Raw genomic sequence first — 22,485 nt, forward strand, 5'->3', positions numbered from 1 at the left:
AGCCATCTCTCTACCACCCCGTCATTATCTTTCTGAATAAGCTTTCTACCCTTTTGCGCTTCTTGTCTCATTTGCTTTCCTTAAAGGCAAACATTTTGCTAAACATTTGGCTCTTCTATTGCTGTATGGGAGTTCCCGTATGCTTTCTTCATTTCTCCTAGCATTTTTGTTATCTAATTATGTATTTCCAAGTAATCTGTCTTAAAGTTTCCTTATTTTGTTTCCTGTTTGATTTATTTTACCACACAGTCTTTCTATCACACTTTGAACTTCAGTTAGTATACATGTCAGCTCAAGAACCTTTGTAGGTTGGGTGTAGTGACACACATCACATCTATACCCCTAGCTCTCAGGAGGCAGAGGCCAGAATCTTGAGCATTTTGCTAGCCGGGCACAAATAACCAAAAAAAAAAGTTTCATCAGAAAAAAGCATTCTAAGTTCCTCCAGTTTACTACTTGACTATATCTCTGTTCTACTGAAGCTCATCCAGTGTTTAATTAATTAATTAATTAACATCTCAAACACTGCCTCCCTTCTGGTCGTCCATCACAGAATCCCTCCCCTCATTCTGTCCCCTTCACCTCTGAGAAGGTTCCCCTCTTTGGGTATCTCCCCCACCCAAGTGCATCAATTTTCTGAGGGATTAGTCAGATCCTCACCAACTTAGGCAGAACAAGGCAGCCTTCTGCTACATACGCTCTTTGGTTGATGGCTAGTCTCTAAGAGCTTTCAGGGGTCCAAGTTAGTTGACACTGTTGGTCTTGCTTTGAGGTTCCTATCCCCTTCAAGGCCTTCAATCCTTGCCCCAAGTCTTCTATAATGGTCCCTGACTTCTGTCCAATTCTCAGAGAGGTAACCCAGACCCAAAAGAAAATGCATGGTATGTACTCACATACACACACACAAAAAAAGTTAAACAGGAAGAAAGGCCCAAGAGAGGATGCTAAAATCACACTTAGAAGGTAGAACACAATAATCATGGGAGGCAGGAGGAGGGAGGGACCTGAGTGGGAGAGGGGAAGGGGGAGAGTATGGGGGTAGGATCAAGTCTGTGCCCAGCTTGTAGTAATATAGCTTGGAAGTCAATCCAGTCACCAGAAAGTAGGTCCCTGTCTGGTGCTGGGCATGTCTCGAGGATCCATCTAAAAAGGTTGGTTTGGGAGACAGAGGCCTTTGGGTCCTTTCAGATATCAAGTCTCCATGTAGTGACCGTGGCACTGAGCTCCAAGAAAAAGCAAGAATCTCACTTTTTTGCATTTCACTGGGTTGGCTGCTCTTCCTGCTCTGCCAACTGAGGTTGAGAGGTGGGGCTGGTGGAGGTGGTCTCCTAGCCATCAGACTTTGGAGGATGCTCAGTGTGAGGATAAGACCTGGGGTTAGGGGGTGTGGGGTCCTGCTTGACATTGGGTTTCAAGTCTCAAATCTGGATTTAATTCTCTTTCCCAAGTGGGAGGTGTCTTGATTGAGCTGTATGGAGCTGAAGGTGGAGCACCACAGGCAACTCTTTCCTTTTGCTTCCTTCAGGGATTCTTTTATAGGCCAGGAACATTGAGACTTTCCCCTGGCTTCCTGGGAGCCTACACAAACAGATTAGTGCATGGGTCGCTGTTTAAATTGGCATGTCTGTGAGGGAGATGGTCTCTAGACCATTTTCCTCAGCTGGCATCTTTCTGCCAACCTTATATTTCCTTCACTACTACATTTGAATACCTTCAACTGCTATTTCACTTTAACACTTAATAAGTATACACTGTGGCATTTTAACACATGATGCAGCACACACTGATCAAACCATGTCCTTATTTATCTCTTTGACACTTATGTTTTGAGCCTCCTTATTGATTTTTAAAAGAATTCTTACAGCATTTGAGCATCTCTCTTGTAATCTTCATAATGTTCTGACTATCATTTAGTTCACTATGCTGTGGAACACTATGAGGTATTACTTCTGTCTGGCTTTCAATACCCCTTAACCAGTGTCATCTTTCCTTCTTGTCTGCCTCCTAACTTCTTAGTGTTGTACAATCTGACTCCTTTAGGTTTCTGTATATGAGCTACAATCATGTTGTATTTCTCTTTCTGTGTTTAGCTTATGTCAGTTAACACACTGTCTTTCAGTTCTGACAATTTTGCTAAGAAATGACAGGATTTTGTGTTTATGGTTGAGTAATACTCAATTATGTACCTATACCAGCCAGCCTGCCTTCCTGCCTGCCTGCCTTCCTTCCTTCCTTCCTTCCTTCCTTCCTTCCTTCCTTCCTTCCTTCCTTCTTTCCTTCCTTCCTTCTTTTCTTCCTCCCTTCCTTTCCTCTTCCTCCTTCTCCTTCTCCTTCTCCTCCTCCCCCTCCCCCTCCTCCTCCCCCTCCTTCCCCTTCCTCCCCCTCCCCCCTCCTCCCCCTCCCCCTCCCCCCTCCTCCCCCTCCTCCCCCCTCCCCCCTCCCCCTCCCCCTCCCCCCTCCCCCCTCCCCCTCCCCCTCCCCCTCCCCCTCCCCCCTCCCCCTCCTTCTTCTTCTTCTTCTTCTTCTTCTTCTTCTTCTTCTTCTTCTTCTTCTTCTTCTTCTTCTTCTTCTTCTCTCTCTCTCTCTCTCTCTCTCTCTCTCTCTCTCTCTCTCTCTCCTTTGGATAGTGTGAACCTAGACATACTTTTTCTGTGTAGCACTGGCTGTCCTGGAATGCAGTGTGTAGATCAGACTAGTCTCAAACTCAGAGATCCACCCGAGTCTGCCTCCTGAGTGAAAGAATTAAAGGCAAGAGCCACTACTGCCCAGCTCCGTCACAATTTTTTAATCAATGGACACTTATTGTAGATAGGGCTGTAATAGTGTTCAGTAATGTTTTTTCATAAAATACCTAATCTTTTCTAAGGGTTTCAATCAAGTATCAGAAATCAAGTAGAATGCAGGTGGAACTGTATTTATGTTGTAAGATTGAACCAACAGTTATTGGCTTAGTGCAAATCAAATGTTATCTGTTCAATGATGGCAACACAATGCTTATAAAGAAGAAAGCCTGAGGAGTGGAGAGATTGTTTAGCCATTAAAATCTAGGCTCACAACTAAAAATATAAGAGAGGGAAGACTGAGCTAATGTGTATCAAAATGTGGTGGTATTTGTATAATATCACTTATTAGTGTCCAGTAAAAGACTATATCTTAGAATATGCCAAAATTCTCAGTGGCCTTTAGAAGTGGATATCTTCATCCTGAATTTAGCATATTCAGTGTTAGAACCACTGAAATAGGAAATAGCATCTTATATATTTTCAGTGAGGGCAGTGAGTTTCTTGACACATTCTGAGAAAAGCCCCTGGAGGGTGAACAGTGGGAACTGTGGTGAGATGCTTCCTGTGTAACTAGAAATGGATGTGAATTCATCTACTGTGAGAGAAATCAATTATAACACTTCATGTCCATATGAATGCATATGATTGTACATGTATACAATATTTGACAATAGGAATGAGAGGGTTTTAATGAGCCTACAGTGGTATAGAATTGTTCTCTGTGTTCTCCTTTCCATTTTGCCTACTTCCTATTACAGCAAAGTGCTATACATTACTATTTACCCACTACAAAGCATGATGGCTAATCTTGCTTGTCAATATGACTGCATCTGGAGTCAATGAAAAGCCAAGGTGCTGGGTACTCGCATGTGAAACATTTTGTTAATTAGATTACTTCAAGCAGGTAGACCCGTCCTAGATTTTGGCTAAATCTTCTGGTGGCAGACTAAGTCAAAGGACACAGGACAAGGTAGTGGTTTTTTTTTTTTTTTTGCCTGCTTTCTCTTACTCTTCCTGGCAAGTTTATCTATTCTGTTGCTATCAGGTATTACATCCAACTTCTTCAGGATTCCAATGCAATCTGAAAACCAGCAGCTCTCCAGGTATCCTCAGGGACTCCAGTCCCAGACTGGGAGTGCTGAGACAACCAGCCTTGTGGATGAAACAACTACTAATTCTTGGTGTTTTTGTCAGGAGACAGTTAGTGTTGGACAATCCAGACCCCACACACACTCTCAGGCACTCTGATAAATCTCCCGTTAGTGTGTGTGTGTGTGTGTGTGTGTATACATATATATTCTGCCAGCTCTGTTCCTTTAGCGAAACCTAACAAACACACCAAGTCTTTATCAGGGTAGAAACCAATAGCTGAATATATTACTTTGAACAAATAAGCATACACAAGTTGTTTGCTAGATGCATTTTTATTACTTTATATGGATGTTAACAGGACAGAGAGAAGTGATATTTCTTATTTTGTTCTAAAAGAAATTCTAAAATACTGTTGTTATGTCATAGTCCTAAAAAATTTTGAAAACATTAACTTGAAAAGTCAAGGCAGAAAGTAGTTTCCACAGATGACTGAGTTTAACATAACAAGGCAATGGTTGTTCACAGAACAATGAAAATGGTAAAATTCAAGGGACATATGTTTCCTTAGAAATCTCTCTTCTACTGTCACAAAAGCTTTTAAAATGAAAGATAGGGCTTTTTGGTTTGTTTTCTGTTGTTTTGATTTTTTTGTTTTGTTTGTTTTGGTTTTTTTCCTGTTACTACTTTTTTATCAATAAGCATTAAGTATAAGAAGATGTATCTAAGGTTTTCTAAATGTGATACAATTTGCTTTCTTTGTTTCTAAATAATTGACTAGATGAGCAGGACGTACTGAAAAGCAACAGCACACAAAAGAGCAATCAGTGCGAACTTTATCTTGTACTTTCCCCTTTTCTCATTGTGGTTGCCTTTTCCTTTACCCCCACTGCCTTTGCCATGCCCAGAGTGATGTTTGTACGTTGAGAAAAGAGCACTGGGACTATATGGCCCCCACAGCTCTTGAAGACCATTGGAGGTTTCATATTGGCGTCCTGCACAGACCTTGAAGCGATAGCGTGAATTTGCATGGTAGTTGGACAAGGAAAAGGAAGTGTTCGGTCCTTTGTAAATCTAAGGAAAAAAGATCAAATGAAAATTATGGTTTTCTTTCCAATTAAAAATGCATTGGATAGGTTTTTACAACAAGAAAAATGAAAACTAGTTTAATGAACATCTTTATACCAAAAGCAAAATTTTACTCAATGTTTCTAATGTTCTGAGGGAATTCAGTATTGATTATATACTGAATTCCCTCAGAACATTATATACTTTTGTATATAATATAACACCCTACAACTGTTAACGTTTAATTACATTATGTATTTGAACCATGGGTTATGGCCAGTGAGAATCAAGAAATATTATACAATTTAATGGTAATGATTATATTAAATGAATAAGCTAGTTGTCTCAAAATAAAGATTATGTACATAAATGGTATGGCTGAGATGGCAATTTGGGATAAGGTTTAGTTACTTTAAACACCTTTAAAAATAACTTACTGCCTGTCAAAAGTGAAACCCTCAGCTGGATATTGAACTATAATTTTTTTTTAGGTCCTGCCTATTCCAGAACTTCTAGCTCCTTAGACTAGGCTGACCTAAAACTCAAAGTACTGGGATCAAAGGCATGCTCCACCACAACCTGATATTTTCTTTTAAAGCAAGGTCTCTACCTTCAAACTTGCTATGTAGCCAAAGAGTACCTGTATTCTTTTGCTTTTACTCCACAAATGCTGAGGCTACAGATATGTTCTACCATGCCTGGCAAAATGGTAAAGACTAAATTTGAAAGAATATACCTGATTAGCCTTTTTTCCAGTGTTGACTTGAAGACAGTAAACAATGTGATCACCTTTCATTGGCGCCAAAGATTCCCATTTGATCTCACAACCATTGTTATTCAGTGGATGTACTTTAGGTGCTGGGGAAAAAGTTACATTTTAGAAGGTCTAAACGATTAGATTTCAAATATATTGAAAAGACTCATGCAACCACGCAGTCATTACAAGCACATGTAGACCTAATATGAGAAATATGTAACCATACTTTAAAAAGATATTTATGTATTTTGAGAGAAGGTCTTGCTATGTAGCTGTGGCTGGCCTGGAACTTGCTTTGAAGAGCAGACTAGCCTTGAAGTCACAGATATTCACCTATCTTTGGCCACCTTGTGCTGAGATTAAAGGCATGCACTACCATACCCAAAAACTATACTTATTATTGGAAATAATTTTGTTATACCATCAGGAATCATGATTGCAGAAAATCCTTAACAAAGTTATAACTTAATAGTGCTTATTTGTAGGGTTATTGGGGTCCTGTATCTGTTTGGCCACAGGGCATGGGCCACTTGGGGGGCCAGGAAGGTGACCGTGCTTGCCCCATGTTGTCCCAGGGCAGGTGTTGGGCTGTAGGGCAGCCCTGGGACACCACTCTGGGGTTAGGGAAGTACAGTCTGAGGCTCAGGACAACTGAAGCTGGTTTGGGAGTACCCCTGGAAGAGCTGAGAAAGGAATGGGGACCTGAGGGATGGATCTGGCCCTGGGGTGGGGAGAGGGGAAGGGGGCTCTGGCTGGTCCCTCTGGGAGAGTCCTTGGCTTCTTGGTGGTTGGCTTGAGCTTGGGATTGGAAGCTGTGGCTGGGAGCACAGAGAGGCTTTCTATTCTACCCAGAGTCACTGTCACCTAAACATATTGATATAAAAATTTAGAAGCAAGAGTTTTTATGACATCTGTCTTTCTGAGCCGGGTCTCCTGTCTTACTCTAGAATTTTCTAATTACTGCTAAATTCAATATAGGTTCTGTGTAAGCACCAGTAAAATGGATAGTGTCTTTGTATTCCATTTACCTTTAAGTGCAGTGGGTGGGGATTTTGTTGTAGTGAAAGTGTAGACGTTGGACTCTGGTCCTTCACCAGCTTCATTACATGCCTGGATTTTAAACTTGTATTCTGTATATTCACTCAATTTTTGCACTTTGTGAGTCACATCTGGCCCATGGTAAATGACAGAAAATCTGGGAGAAAGAAGATAAAGATTAAGAAGACAATATTATAATCATCAGTTAAGCCCAGAGAAGTCAAATTAAGCCAGTAAGGTAAAAGTAAACAAAAAGAGGCCAATAGAGATCAAGGTGGTGTCACATGTGTGTGTGTGTGTGTTTGTGTGTGTTTGTATCTGAAGTCAAATTAAGCCAGTAAGGTAAAACAAAACAAAAAAACCAATAGAAATCAAGGCATTAAGGCATTGGCATGTGTGTGTGCTTGTGTGTGTTTTAGAAAGAGAGGGAGAGAGAGGAGAGAGAGAGAGGAGAGAGAGAGAGAGAGAGAGAGAGAGAGAGAGAGAGAGAGAGAGAGAGAATCTCTGACAGGATATATCAATTTAGACAGTCTTTTACTGCAGTAGATTTTAAATGTTAATAGTTACCTGCCAGACCGGTCTTCCATTAGTAAGTTGTAGTTGATAAAGTTGGCAAGTGATTTTTTGCTTGAGATTGTGCCCCATTTGAGTCTGAGACTCTGGTGTCCATAGACCACACAATTAAGCTGTGGAGGCTCTGGTGGTAGTGGTTTGGTTTTGCATCTTATTGTTGGGCTAAAAGGGCTTAGTCCATAATGATTGATAGCTTGAATTCTGATTCTAGTGGTAAGAGAAAAATGTATGAATTTATATGTAGTAAATGAAATTATTTTCTTCATATAAGCCAACCCACTCCATCTATATTAGAATGATGCTCATATTGATTATAAGACAGATTTCCAAGACATAACTACTATTGAGAATTATTGATGAAAGGCAGACATTGGCTCTTACTGTTATCAAATTTCACCAATTAAGAAGTCTTTTCAAGAGACATCTGAATGTACACAGATGTGAATATGCTTGAAATTCTCAACATTCTCTTCATTTACCCAAAATAAGGTATGACTGACTAACCTGTATGTAGTATTAGGCTGTAGATTTTCCAGAACATACTCGGTTACTCTTTTGACAGTCACGATTTTTTTATCTCCATATTCAATGTTATATCCGGTGATTGGAGAGCCATGGCAGTCTGGTTCCTCCCACCGGATAGCTATACAAGTTGGTGACAACTTGGCAGGCACTTTGTTTTCAATTTCTTGTACCATTGAAACCATTGCTGGTACGGTTCCAGGTGTGGTCACTTTTGCAGTTCCTCCAAACAGTCCAACCCCAGCTCTATTTACAGCCTGAAAAACACATGCTTTGTTACCAATTTGTTTCAACCATTCACGTGCATGGACTACTTTGTTGTATCAGAAAGCAATGAGTCCTCAATTCATAGTCTAACCATTTGGTTCTATGTTGCAGAAATAAATGCTGAGACTTGCATAGTACATTTTTAGAACTCTAAAGAGAGCACACAAGGGAAAGAAAGTAGAGATTGTTGATGTGGATATTTTAGAAAAATCATACCCCTGAAAGACTCACCTATCACTACACTAAGCTTTTCCTTATTATTCTTTATGCTTGGCTTTCTTTCTCTGTTACAATCCCACCCAGTTAATCAATTTCTGTTATCTTGGGAAAGCATTGTTTTTTTGTTGTTGTTTTGAGATTATAAATATACATATATCCAGTATCCATTTTCCTCTGGAGACAATGTTTTCAATATCTAAAGTCCAATACCACAACCAGGAATTCACCATTGTTAATACCCACTGATGTTATTCAGAATTGTGTGCACTTATTTGTGTGTGTACTTAAGTTTTATTCAGTGACTGTGGCTACTTTAATTTTTAGAATTTTTTCTCACAGGTTACCTTGTACATTTCTCTCTCTCTCTCTCTTTTTTTAAAAGATTTATTTATTTTATGTATGTGAGTACTCTGTCTCTGCCTTAAGACACACCAGAAGAGGGCATCAGATCTCATTACTGATGGTTGTGAGCCATCATGTGATTGCTGGGAATTGCACTCAGGACCTCTGGCAGAGCAGAAGGTGCTCTTAACCACTGAGCCATTTCTTGGGCCTGCCATGTGCTTATAGCCACAGTATCTTCCTACACTGTCCTTCTGCTGGTTCTGGAAAGCACCAATTGGTAGCCATGATTACTACAATTCTGACATTTTTATAATATTACATAAATTGAATAATGCAAAAGATAAACTTTGATGCAGGCTCAGTTTTCAATTACTGCAATTCTCCAGAGAGCTTTCAGCAATCATATATATTAATAATTTGTTCACTTTTATTACTGAACAGTGTGCCACAGTAGAGATGTATCACTGTTTACTTAACCACATTTATCAAAAGATATTTGAGCGATTTTAGTTTTTGTGTCTTACAAATAAAGGTAAGATGCTACTGTGTTCTTTCAGGAAGGGGTATAATTCTCATCAGTAATGCATGAATGATCAGTTTCCTCATGTGTTTGGCAGCACTTGTTGTTACCATTAGTCCTTAGCTTAGGCACTCTGAAAGATATAGAAAGGCATTTCATTGTGCATTTCCTTAACAGTCAATGATGCCGAAAATGTTTTTGTGTGCTTATTTGCTATCTGTGTATTCTCTTCAGTCACTAATCTTTACCATTTCCTAACTGCCATGTTTCAATTCACTGTTGAGTTTTGAGAAGACTTTATATATTTTAGGTGCCATTCCTTTGCCAGTTATATGTACCACAAATATTACCTTCCAGCCTTTAAGTTCACTTTCATCCTGTTTAGAAAGCAGAAAAGTAGAAGTTTTAAGCTTTGAGTAAATCAAATTAACCAAATAACTCCATTTTGGTATCAAGTGTTTTTCTTGACATAAATCACAAATACTTTCTCTTGTGATTTTTTTTTTTGCAAAAAGCCTTCTTATAGTTTCTTCTTGTTTATAAATTTAATACTTACTTATATCTAGAAGGAGTTTATTTAATTTTGTTTATGTACATTGGTGTTTTGAGTGCATGTATGTCTGAATGAAGGTGTAAGATCTTGGGATACTAGGGTTACAGGCAGTTGTGAGCTGTTATGTGAGGGCTGGGAATTGAAACTAAGTCCTCTGGATTAGCAGTCAGTGCTTTTACCAGGTGAGCCAACAGTCTAGCCTTTATGTATGTATGTATGTATGTATGTATGTATGTATGTATGTATTTTTAAGACAGAGACCCTTGCTCTGTTGCCCAGGTTGTACCAAAGCCTCTGGGTGTAAGGAATCCTATCATTTCAACCTTGTGTAGTTGAGCCTCCATGTCCATGCCATTTTGCTTGACTTGGTTTCTGGTTATATTTTAATGTCTATTTTCTGGAAAGGAAGATGTAAACTCACCATTAATTTATTTTTAAATGATTTGTAGAATTCTCCAGTGAACCCATTGAGGACTGGAAATTTCTAAGTGTTTTTAATATGTAGAGTAAGTCTTTTTCATGACTACAGGGCTATTCATATCATCTAGGTTTAGGTGATTTTTGAGGACTAGTTACATTTTTTTGTACACATTTACATCTTTAAAATTGTTCTGTGTTCATAAAAATAGTGCTGTTTTTGTCCAGAAATTAGTGATTTCTGTCTATTCTTTTTAGTGCAGATGAACCCTGGTCTCTCACACTGACTGCCCCCATACCCCACAGCCCCCCATACTCCACAGCCCCCTCAAAAAACCTCACTTTACTCTGTTAGATCTCAAGGGTGCTTGCTTTCCCAAGTGCTTTTCACCTTTACCTCTTCAGTGCTTGCAACCAGGCCTTAGGCACTCTAGCCTAACTGCTCTGATTACCCCCAGCCTGTGGAAAATATCTGAGCTGGCGCCTTATGTCTCTAACTTCAGGCAATGACTGTTCCTACGTTCGTCATAGCCTTCAATCTGTCCTTTACTAAGTTGTTTTTTCCTGTCCTCTCCACTATTTCGTCCCTTCGCCTCCAGTCTTGTCATATCACTTTTTTCTATCTTGCAGCCTCTGGACAGCTGTTCCCTCCAGTATCCTTGACGCTCTGCTCCTAGCTACGGACAACACCCTTCTTGTGACACAAACACACACCTCACCATTACTCAGAGACAGTAGATGACTCACTCCCTTAAGGTCTCCTTTCAGCTCAATTCCACCCCCATTATTGGGACCCTTGATTCTTTGATTGAGGGCTGCTCCCTCAAAGATTCCCCCACTTGTTGATTCCCATTGTTGAGGGATATCATGAGAATCTCAAGTGCTTCCATTCTCAGTGAGTGGAAGAGGCAAACTTCCTCCTTCTTAACCAGGCAGAGCCCAGCACACTTGCCAGGGCCCTAGCCTCAGCCTGGGGCACATCAGTGATCATCAATCCTGACTCTCTATACCTACCTACCTATAGCATCATTCAGTCCATCTCCTAGATTTGGAGATAATGGTGGTTTCCTTATACCAAAGATCAACACCATCATCAATGAGAGGTCTTTCCCTCTCCTCTGTGAAGCATTCATATTGTCCAAAGGGCATGCTACCATTAGCTGCCAAGGGTATCTCACAAAGACTTTGTCACCCTGGGGGATTGAATTGTCCACCTCTGGGCTGGCCTAGTAGTCTAGGTCCAGGATGTGCCCCACTGTCTCTTTCCTCTGTGTACATCACATTTCTCCTGATCATTCTTCACCTGAATAGTATAACTTTTCTACTCATGTTTTATGTTTTTATCCATAAACTATGAGATCTTCAGGAATTAATTTACTTACTGCACATTTCTTTTCAGAGCTGGGACACTCCTTTCTGTCATGATGAGGACCTTTTGCTTTTTTGCCACGCACAAGTGCTTCTGACTTCCCATTAGCAGAATGATTGTCTACAAAATATGTAAGATGCACTCAGTTCCCCCCAATATTTACCTTGATACTAGGGATAGAACCCAGTGTTTTGTGAATACTAAGCACACACCAAATTATTTGGCTCCACACCAAGTCCCTTGTTTTCAGAGATGTTTCTTTAAAACAATACAACATACTGTAGAGTGAGTAAAGACAACTCTTTAAAAAAGCTTAGATACTCAAAGCTTATTGTACCAATTATCAATTTGACTTAGACATTAAAAAGGTGGGTTATCAATTACCAAGGATTGGTTTGCTAAGAAGTATTCAATTCTGTTCTAAAAGGAAACACTACTTGCTGATATTAACAAATGCAGACAAAGCAAAAGTCACAGGACAGGATGCTTAGGGACAGTTGTCAATCACATAAGGAAGCCTTACTTACCAGGAAGATTGGCATCCTTGCCCTTGGTTTTACCACGTAAGGGAAGTGAACGACAAGACTCAAGAGGAAGAGTAGGTGTCTGAATTGTCAATACATCTGAAGGCTAAGAGAAGTACAAAGTATTTTAATAGTATGCTAAATTCAAGATGAGCTTCATAAAACATTTAGTAATTATAGCAGTTTATTTCAATTCTCATTTGGAGAACTTTTGTTTTTCTGATTTCTTACACGGCTTTGGCCTGCAGGTGAAGTGCAAAAGACTCTCAGTTTATATGTGGTGCCTGGTTGGAGGTCATCATACAGAAATTCCTGTAGAGTGCCATTGTAGATTATTTTCCAGAGATTCGCTGAAGGAAGAATAGAAATTTGGTTCAGTTTCTTCACAAATTATGTATAAATTTTATAGGTCACCATAATAGCTAATGTACTCATGCTATAAACCATATATACAAACTACATATTACACATATGTTAAGAAATGGCCATGTTGAGAGTAACTTAGTTCAATAATATTGTTTTAAAGATTTATTTATTTATTTTATGTACATGAGTACACTGTTACTTGCTTCAGAATCACCAGAAGAAGGTATTAGACCCCATCACAGATGGTTATGAGCTGCCATGTGGTTTTTGGGAATTGAACACATTACCTCTGGTAATGCAGTCAGTACTCTTAACCACTGAGCCATAATCCAACAATAATTTTATGATTATTAAATAATTTCATTACCAGTAGAATTAAACATAAATGATAAGTGATTAGTAAATAATAATTTCTTACTAAAATCCAAAGTGATCCAAGTATGTCCTGGGGTTTGGTTCATAGGTGTGTATTAATCCCGATTTTCTGGTTCTGGTAATTGCACTGTCTAAATTAGACACTGCTATTTGGTGAAGCCAAGTGAAAGTTTTACAGAGGAGCGCCTTAGAATTTTTGTGATAATTGCTCAATGAGTATAAAATCATTTCAAAATAAAATCTTTTAAAATTTGTGTTGCCTTACCACCATCTGAATTTTCACAAACTTCTAAACTGTAACTTGAAATGTTCATTCCGCCATTGTCTTTGGGTAAGTCTAAAAGAAGAAATAAATTTTAAGTGATTCTTTTTTAAGTGTGTTTTTTGAAAACACAAGTTTCCACTAGAATTTTATTTCATAAATTATAACTTTTCACAGAAAAATATAACCATAGCTCATTGTTATATTGACATCTGTATACTACAATAATATACATAATACATGCTACATACATGTGACATCAGCCACCAAGCACTTAGATAGTATTTCAACGTTCTTATGAAGAGACTAAAATAATAATTATACATGGAATAATTTCATTTACCTAGTTTATAGGTAATATATCTGTATAAATATAATTTCTGGTTAAGCTGACATTCATCTTTTGCACAAACTTCTATCTGTGGTTCTTATGTGGATATAAATACATTTTACGTGGAAGAAAGTTATTCACAGATCCATATGAAGTTCAACAATTTGTTCACTTGGGGATATTTAAGCCAGCAATAGGAAATTCAATAGCAAATTAGAAAAAGTAATAATAGGGTTTACCACTAAACTCACTTAATATGGCAGAATAGTTCACATGCAAATGAGGATATTTTGCTTAGTGAAATTGCAGGAAGATTTCTTCTCAATATTAAATACTTGTATGGACAGCAAAGTTTCAAGAGAGAAGCATTATTTACCCCATCCAACTGTCACTTTGCGGGCAAGGATGGTTCCCACTACATATGGTTTATTAGGGCATCCAGGCCTAGCTGGACGAGTAGTATATTTTACTTCTCCACTGGGGTTGCTCCTTCCTTCCAGGTTATAGGCAAAAATCTGTTTGAGTGAAAGAGATTATTGTATTGATCACTAGAAATAAATGTCTGCTTTATATAATGTGTGCAGTGCCAGCTGCATGAGAATTTCTCAGAATGAAATGCCAAGTAAAGTTTCATTTCAAGAGAAAATACCAACTTATAGGTCATGCCACATACCCGAAACTTGTATGTAGTATTTCTTTGAAGACTTCTTATGGTGCAGGAGAGGTCTTCTCCATTGTATTTAGGTTTAAAACCTAATCCCTAAAAATAGAGGACAGTAAATTTAGGAAGAAAGCCTAGATTCAAGGTGCAACTTCAATTTACTATCTACCTGAAGAGTTTTGAACCCCAAAGTGGTCTGCATCAGGTCCTCTGGATCTATGTTATGATTGTTAGCTAGAGAAAAAAAACTATTTTCAATAAAAATTGGAGATAATTTCTCTTTTCAAAAGTTCATTTTTTAAGATGTAATGAGATTGCACATGTGAAAGCAAGCAGCCTATTAGTTGCAATCCAGTACTCATCTCAAAATTATCTGCTTGATTTAAATTTTGATAATATGTACATTGTAACTTATGGCTGCTTTTTAAGTTGACTAGCTATTTGACATAAGTTTGGAAGGTCAGAAAGGAGTGAAATAGGTGCTCACCCAAACGAGGAAACTAGATGAAGTAAGAACATGGCTTGAGAATTCCTTTGAAGGTGCTTAAAATATGTGTGGCCACAGAGTCACCTAGACCAACAGGCTTGGAGTTGAAGATGCTAACAGGCTTCTTTGTATAGACACTGGGTAGAGCATGGAGCTCTTGCATTCAGCTAGTTGTGGGATAAGGAGGCCTATGCATACCTCTCCAATAGTGGCTCTGTATTGATTCTGAACACAGGAACTCAAGGCTGGGTTATTTTCCAAGTGAAAAGTAAGTATAAAAAGTCATTGAACACTGAAAATTAAGATCATAATACAAAAAGGACAAAAGGAGACTTACAGAGTTTTCTTCCTCCATCTCTAGCACATAAGAAAGAGTGTAATTTGGGTTTGGGTTTGTTGGGGCACACCATTCTAGAGACAAACTGTGGACTCCTGCTTCCTTCAACTTAGGTGGCAGTGGTGCTGGAGGTGTGTTTCCTGATGTATAGAAGACTGCTGTTTCACTGAAATTACTAAAAGAATAAGTTGAAATGAAAGCATTAATTTCAGGATCTAATGTCAGTATAGATTTCCCAGTGGTGCAAATAATTCAGTGTACCTGCAGCCAAAGTGATTTTTGGCAGCTAATCTGAATGAATACTTTGTTGATGGTCTCAGTTTAAAGACCTTGTGCTGTTTCAGGGGTCCACTGTAACAAATTTTGAAGTCTTCACCTTTACCCTAGACAAAGCACACAAAATATTGCCATATTTAAAAATACCACACTTAACACATGTTCACCATAGCATTAACCATTTACAATCAGGTGATTTTTAAAAATCCCTTTGTACAAGGTCAAAGCTAGATGGAATCTCCTAGCACTGAGTGAGAGAACTGGACCCTAACCCAGAGTGTTAAATGTGTGCAAAAATGATAGTTTCCTCCAGTGGAGTCTCACTGAGTATATAAACCACAGTTAAGGGTGAGCCCTCTGCCCAGCAGTGGTTAGCCAACACAGAATGAACTCAATCATAAATTTGAAGTTGTTTTTGTATGTGTGAGATAAATTTGTTTTGCTTGTCATTATAAAAAATTCTACAGGTCTTTTTCTTATAATGTTTTCTGAATTTGTGTCTTTAAGAGACATTTGTGTGTATGAAAGTGTGTGTCTCTTTGTCTACATGTGTTCCTTGTGCTTTTTCTTTGGTTCTTTTTTTCTGTTCATTTGTTTGTTTTGTCCTGTTCAGGTTTCTTTGTTTGGAATCACATCTTATTGTATTATTATTTTCTTTCATGTTTTTTGAGAAGCCTGTTTTTAAAAGAGAAAAAGAAAGGGTGTGGGTTTGCATAGGGGTGGTTTGGAGTGCAGGGATCAGGAGTTGGAAGAAAGAAAACAGTAATCAGATAATATTACATGAAAAAATGTCTTTTTAAATAATAAATGTCCATACCTCATCCCATTCCAAAACAAAGCTGCTTATTTTAGATCCATTATCATTGGAACCCTGAAAAGATCAGAATGATAAATTATGATGGTTTATTTTTATATATCACATATATATCCTGCACATATATCATGAGCATATGTTTATGCATTTAAAGTATGGTGAATTTGTACTGCAAAATTTGTGTAAGGATATTTGTTTATAAAAACGAATTGCCATAAGGCAATTCGAATTTAATTTTAAAACACACATTTTACAGTCTTCAAGACACACCCTGGTTCTGCATGTCGTGTTTCCAGACAAAGGAAGGAAGTTAAAATGAATACCTAAAGAATCAGAGACATAGTGTTATTGGAAAATGGGATGATTGACACCAAAAGTGCTAGGAACAGACAGTTAGCTCTTTGTTAATAATCCAAAGTATATTGACATTTCTCTTTTTTCTTTTTTAAAATTTTTTATTGAGTATTTTATTTATATACAATAAAGTTTTTATTCCCTTTCCCCATTTCCCCTCCCTAGAACCTCTTATACCACCCCCTCCTCCTTTATGCTTTTATACCATTTTAATTACATGTGTGTATTAACATCAGTTCTAGGTTGAGGGTCTAGCAATAGATGCAAATAGTCAAGGAACAAGCCAGACAATAAACACAAATCAGTCAAAGAAAAAGTAAAAAAAAGATAAACCCAATTATGTGAACACTCCCGAGATAACTGTTTCTAAGGGTTTATCAGGATGCCCAAAGTATCTGAGCCTACTTCCCTGGCCTAGCACAAGGTCATTTTCATGTCTGAAGCCTACTTCCTTGTTCTAGTCTAAAATTTAGAATCCTGTCTGAAATTATTTCTTTGTTCTAGCCTAAGATGTAGATTCCTACCTGAAATTATTTCTTTGTACTAGCCTAATGTCTGATTCCTGCCTGAAGCCTACTTCCTTTGTCCTTGGCCAATGTCATATTCCTGCCAAGCAGCCCATTTCCTTGTCCTTGTCCCATGTCAGATTCTTGCCAAGCAGCCCCAAAGGCTCTCTGCTTCTCCCCATTTTTTATTTAATTAACAAATCTGAGCCTGTCTTAGGTCGTTCTGATAAGAATGCCTTCCTTACCAGTCATGGAATATGCATTATCAAAAGCAATGAATTTCTGTCTTAGGTTGGTAAGGCTCTGTGCAGAATCTTACCGGTCCATGGCTTGCCAGCCTCTTAATTTAATAACTCTGTCTGGGGGTTCATTTTCAGTTCCCAGCCATGTACTTTGGCTGCCAACATGCTGATGTTGTTAAAGAAAAGCTTTAACAGGATGGGCAGAAATAAAAGTATTTCCAGGACAAAAAGGGCTAGCATGATCAAGCTATATATGCCATTTTTGAAGCTTGTCTAAAATAGAAATATTGACCTCTGGCCATGGGTAATTTTATCTTCAGTATCTACCACATCAATGCTCAGCAGAGCAGCATTCTTGAAATTCATAAGCTCCCTATGTATCATTAAACTTCCAGAGAAGTGTTAGAATTATGCCAAAACACTGCAAGTGTCATTAAACTTTTTCCTAATTATAATGACTACTACTCTAAATTTTAGAACTAACATGAATCCAGTGGTAATTGGCGTGACACTCAAGATGGCTTCTTAGCCTTAAATTCTGAACTTCCTACCAGACATTTGAATAGGATAAAGAGCATCAATCCATTCTTCCAAATGCCTATCTAAATCCTCTTACATATTCAACACATTAGTAACTTTTTTTTGCTAAATGATTAACAAAAGTAGCTGTCTTAACTTCTTTTGTCTCAGCAGTTGCAGAATCAATGGTGCTAGCATTTAATGTAATTAAAGCTGTTCTCAATTCACTTGGCATGATCTCTTAGACTGAACAGGAAGATCATTGTGAAGAGAAGAGATGGAGAAATAACTTAGATGAAGCATGTATCACTTATGGTTAAAGTTCAGGAACTAGGACAGTGTTTTAAAATCACATTGAGATACTTTTGTCAGTAAAATCCTTACTTTCCATTGTAAATTCAGGCTGTTCTTGGTTCTGCTAATCAGTGTTGGTGCAAGAGGAGGGTCTGGTTCACAGCCTGGTGTTGTGAAACTAACCACTTCAGACACACTTCTGTGTTCTGCATCTCTTATGGTTGTAACTCTGAAAGGGGAACAGAAATTGTAAGTGTTCATATCCTGAGTTGCAAGTTTATGTTTCTAGACATAATCTTTGTTGTTCTTTTGTTAGCACATATTGAGTATACACAGTAACAACTTTCATTATGGTGTCCTCATATATGACCATCCTCTTCCCTCCCCATAAAGCTCTTTTGTTCCCTTGCCAGGCTCACTGATGCTCTTTATCTCTGTAACTAGTTGCCTGCTTCCTACTCTCATGTTTTTTCTCATTATTATTATTATTTTGCTAGCCTCATGAGTTTAAACTATGGTTGCCTACATGAGTATTCAAGGGCACTTTGCCAGCAAATAACTAGGCTGCCTGCAGGAATTCTAAGTACTAAACTCATATAGATTAGGTGTCTTGGCTCGCTACAGGCTGGTTGTAGGTTGTATGGGACAGAGTTCTTACCTTAAAAAGTAGACCATGCAAGGTTGTAGATCATGTAGGACCACAGTAACGCCATCACCACTGTGAAGATAACCTTTGTTTATATGGGATCTCACATACATTTACCAGCAAAGTAAGCAGTCCTACTCTCATAATAACTGAATAACTAACTGATAAATAACCACAATTCTTCCCAAAATTTTGATCATTTTAAACCACTTTATATGTGGGCAAAATTATGTTCTTAGTAGGCTGAAGCCTCCATTGAGGAGCATATCAAGTTTTCGAGGGATGGTATGATCTGGGATGTATGTGATTTTCAATGACTAGTGGACACACCACAGAGCTGCTCTAGGTCTCTAAGGCAGGTTCTCAAATTCAGAGGGTGGGGGATACACATCTGCAAATCCACTCATCTGCCCATCTGCACACCTGCACCGATAGGAATCTGAAGGAGCTGAACAAAGTAATCATCAGAAAAGCAGCCACCAAGAAGTTCTGAGTTTGTGTTTTCCTTCATTCAATATATATTTATACCATACACCAATAATGATATTACTCATTCAAAGCCATCAATTTGCATTTTACTACTGCATATATTTAACCAAAATCGTACAGATTTGCTTTTAAGTAGGCCATTTAAAAGACTGTAGATATTAAATGCTTTGAAGAACAGCATGCCTCACACAATTTATTTAGTTTAAGAGAGAGTTTCTGGGTGATATCCTGTCACATGAACAGAGGGATTATATTCCCACACCTATGTCTTCCTGAGCAAACATCAAGGACTTCGTTCTATCTCTAGAGCCTAAAAAGACCCCTCTAAAATGCAAGATATTGATACTTTTAAGCACAGGCTACTCAAAAGCAAAGGGTAATCAGAGGTGGAAGCAAAGGGCAATCTCCTTCTACTGCTTTAACTCCTCCTCTTTATCCTCCTTCTAATGCTGAAAGCTAAGATTTTTATCTTTTTAAGGTAGTGGTACTTTTATAGTACATGACATACCAGAAAAAGATTTCCATGCAAGCCAATTTTACATATCCCCATTTCTGCTACGCTGCACAGAGGATTGTTGGTTGGGGTTATTAGGTTGCACAACTTTAAGTGCTAATTATCATAGAATTAAAATTTTGTCTAAATTCTCATTTTCACATTAAGTTTCTGAATAAAAAGAAAAATTATCAAAATAAGATTGTATCCATCCATCTAACCACCTATCTATTTATTCAAGGCAATCATTTTTCTTGTTTGTAGTCCTGGCTGTTCTGGATCTCACTCTGTAGACCAGGCTGCATTTGACCTCAGAGATCAGCCTTCTGCCTTCTGAGTGCTGGGATTAAAGGTGAGTACCATCACTAGCTGGCTGATGAGCAAATATTTAAATAACATACTGTGATATCAACAAGCTTTGTGGGTTGTTTTGGTAACCTACTACTTGAAACCTACCTATGTCTAAAAAGAACTTAGGAGAAAATAAAGAAGTTCGGGCACAATGACTATATGTTTATACTGCATTTTTGAATTAAATAATGGAAAGTAATTAAAAAGACTTACGTATAAATGTTTTTATAGATTCCATTTTTACCACTGCTGGACAGTGCCAATTCAAATGACGTAGGAGAATTGATATCATATTTTTCAGTACTCTTCAGAGTCCATGAAACAGTAGCAGATCGTGTTTGAATATTTGAAACCTAAAATGAAGAGAATGAAAGGTGTATACTTAAAAATCATTATCTGTACTTTTAAATGCAAACTTTTCTTTAGTTGTTTTATACCAGGTGCAATTCCCATATCAGGTTTTTAATAGTATGATTAAGTAATTAGCCACAACTCCAATCTTTAATGATTCCACATTGGATCTTATTGCATTGCTGCAGTAGATTATAAAAATATCAACACAGTAAGTGCTTTAAACAACTAGCAATGATTTAGGAGGTTTTATATAGAATAAATGGAAGAGCATGACGTCGTCATTTTGTTACATACCACAGGTTTTTCAGTCTTGAAACAATATGGATGTGTTCTATATTCTGGATTGTGTTCTAAAAGTAAGGAAAAAAAATACTCCTCAAACAATATAATATAATGACAAAGACAAGAGAAAAGAGTTAGACCATACTACAAATATATCATCAATTATGAAGACTAGTAAGAACAATTAAGATTTATGTTTAAACATTTGAAACAGAAACCAGTCAACATATATATTAAACTCTAATAGGATATTTACAAAATTTCTCAATTTAAATAGAATCAAACAAATTATGTCAGATTAAATTTACAATTATTCATTAGAAGACATCTAGAAAAATTCAAGGATGTATTTCTCAGTTAAATATGTGTAGTTGTGTGTGTGTGTTGCTAGGAATTTAATCCACGGCCATTGGCATAGTATAAAGCACTCTACCACTGAGATGGAGTCTAACATTCCTCATGGGTTTAAAAGGCAGCCTAGTTATGATTTTACATATGCTATTTGGACTTCAAAAGTACAATAAGTGTCCTGTCATTTGCTGCCAAATATAAAACCTGAAGGGCATTACACCAAATAAAATAAGAGAAGAAGAGAAAAACAAATATGTCGTGATCTCACTTGTATGTAGAATTTAGTAAAGTTGAAAGAAACATAATAATCAGGGAATTGATCATTATCAGCAGGGTGGAATTGCTGATCAAAGGGGATAAAATTTATATAGGAGCTATTGAACAGCAGAGTGACTTAGTCATTATAAGGTATATTTCAATAAAGCAGACATACCTTTTCATATGTCTGAACATTAAAAAGAAAAACGAAAAAAAATGAATCCTAGTCAATAAGTGAGATGATGGATGTCAGTTAGCTTCATTTACTAATTCTACATTATATTTATATATTCCATATATAAGTGTGTACAAATGTCTCATTGCACTTTATGAGTTTGGCTTATTATTTGTCAATTAATAGTAAATTAGAAAAAATGTATGTACAGCTGTAATGAGGTAAAGAGGAAACAGAAGCAGAGAATGGATCTCTAATATTTCAAATTGACTAGCAAGGTGACATGGAGAGTAAAGGTGCTTTCTACCAAGCACTATAACCTGAGTTTGAACTGGGGATCTGCATCTTTGAAAGGAGAAAACAAACTCTCATAAGTTGCACCTGATCTCCCTTGTTCACATATACATACAGAGTAAATAAATAATTATGTGTAATAGAAATTTATCTAAAAATGCACTGAGAGTCCAAATTATTTGGCTTGTATTCTCATTGGCAACAAAATGGGGTTCCTGTGTTTACCTTTTAGTGATGCATTTGCCGACTGGCTCTTCCTTTGGTTTTCACCTAATACCTGCTTATTTTCTCCAGCTCCCAGATTACCCTCTGTCTCTCTGTGATTGTTTTCAGAAATGCTGACAGCATCAGAAGGTATGAAGCCATCATTTATCGAGGAGGTGGTCCGAGCATTTTCAGAGATGAAAGTGTTGCAAGCACTCTCAGAAGTATAGCTTGGAATACTCTTAGTATCTGGTGGTTCCTGAGTTCCATCAGAGGTGTATTGACTGTAAGTACTTATGAAAGGGACTATAATATTGTTGTTGATGTCAGTGTAAAAGCCAGCATTTAAAGAAATGCTTGGGTCATCACCAGAAGAACTAGTGATTGTGTCAGTAGGGTTAGTATCTGGATTATTTTCAGCCATGTTTCTTGGAGTAGTGTCAATAGTGCAAGTGTTTAAGACAGTATTCAGAGAGTAAGTGTCTGAAGTACTGTTATCAGTGTTAGTTCCTGGAGCAGTATCCACAGTGTAAGAACAGAGAGTATCAGAAGGAGCAGATATGTCAATTTCCTTGTTCAGAAGCAAAGGGGTGTCACTAAAATTGGAGCTAATCTTGTGTTCACCCAATTGGCGATCTCTTATTTTCTTCTTTGAATATTCTCCAATCTTTACAGTCCTTTCATCAAATTGGTTATGACTTACTCTTCTGTGAGGACAGG

The 22,485-nt window shown here is 37.7% G+C and overlaps 1 protein-coding gene across 1 annotated transcript; it reads right to left on the minus strand.

Moving 5' to 3' along the window:
- Positions 1-4,649: 4,649 nt before the first annotated feature.
- Positions 4,650-22,204, minus strand: LOC117694797 (fibronectin type III domain containing protein 3C1-like). The gene is made up of 19 exons (XM_034485785.2): positions 21,787-22,204; positions 20,496-20,551; positions 20,061-20,200; positions 18,527-18,586; positions 17,959-18,097; positions 15,957-16,010; positions 15,125-15,246; positions 14,864-15,038; positions 14,052-14,138; positions 13,755-13,893; positions 13,051-13,122; positions 12,276-12,394; positions 12,048-12,150; positions 11,534-11,640; positions 7,813-8,087; positions 7,303-7,515; positions 6,726-6,892; positions 5,677-5,798; positions 4,650-4,946 (listed from the first exon to the last, which is right to left on the minus strand). Exons 1-19 carry the CDS (start codon positions 22,187-22,189, stop codon positions 4,650-4,652), a joined length of 2,850 nt encoding a protein of 949 aa, XP_034341676.1. The 5' UTR covers positions 22,190-22,204.
- Between the last annotated feature and the right edge of the window lie 281 nt (positions 22,205-22,485).

Source organism: Arvicanthis niloticus, chromosome X (assembly GCF_011762505.2).
Source record: "Arvicanthis niloticus isolate mArvNil1 chromosome X, mArvNil1.pat.X, whole genome shotgun sequence".
NCBI lineage: Eukaryota > Metazoa > Chordata > Mammalia > Rodentia > Muridae > Arvicanthis > Arvicanthis niloticus.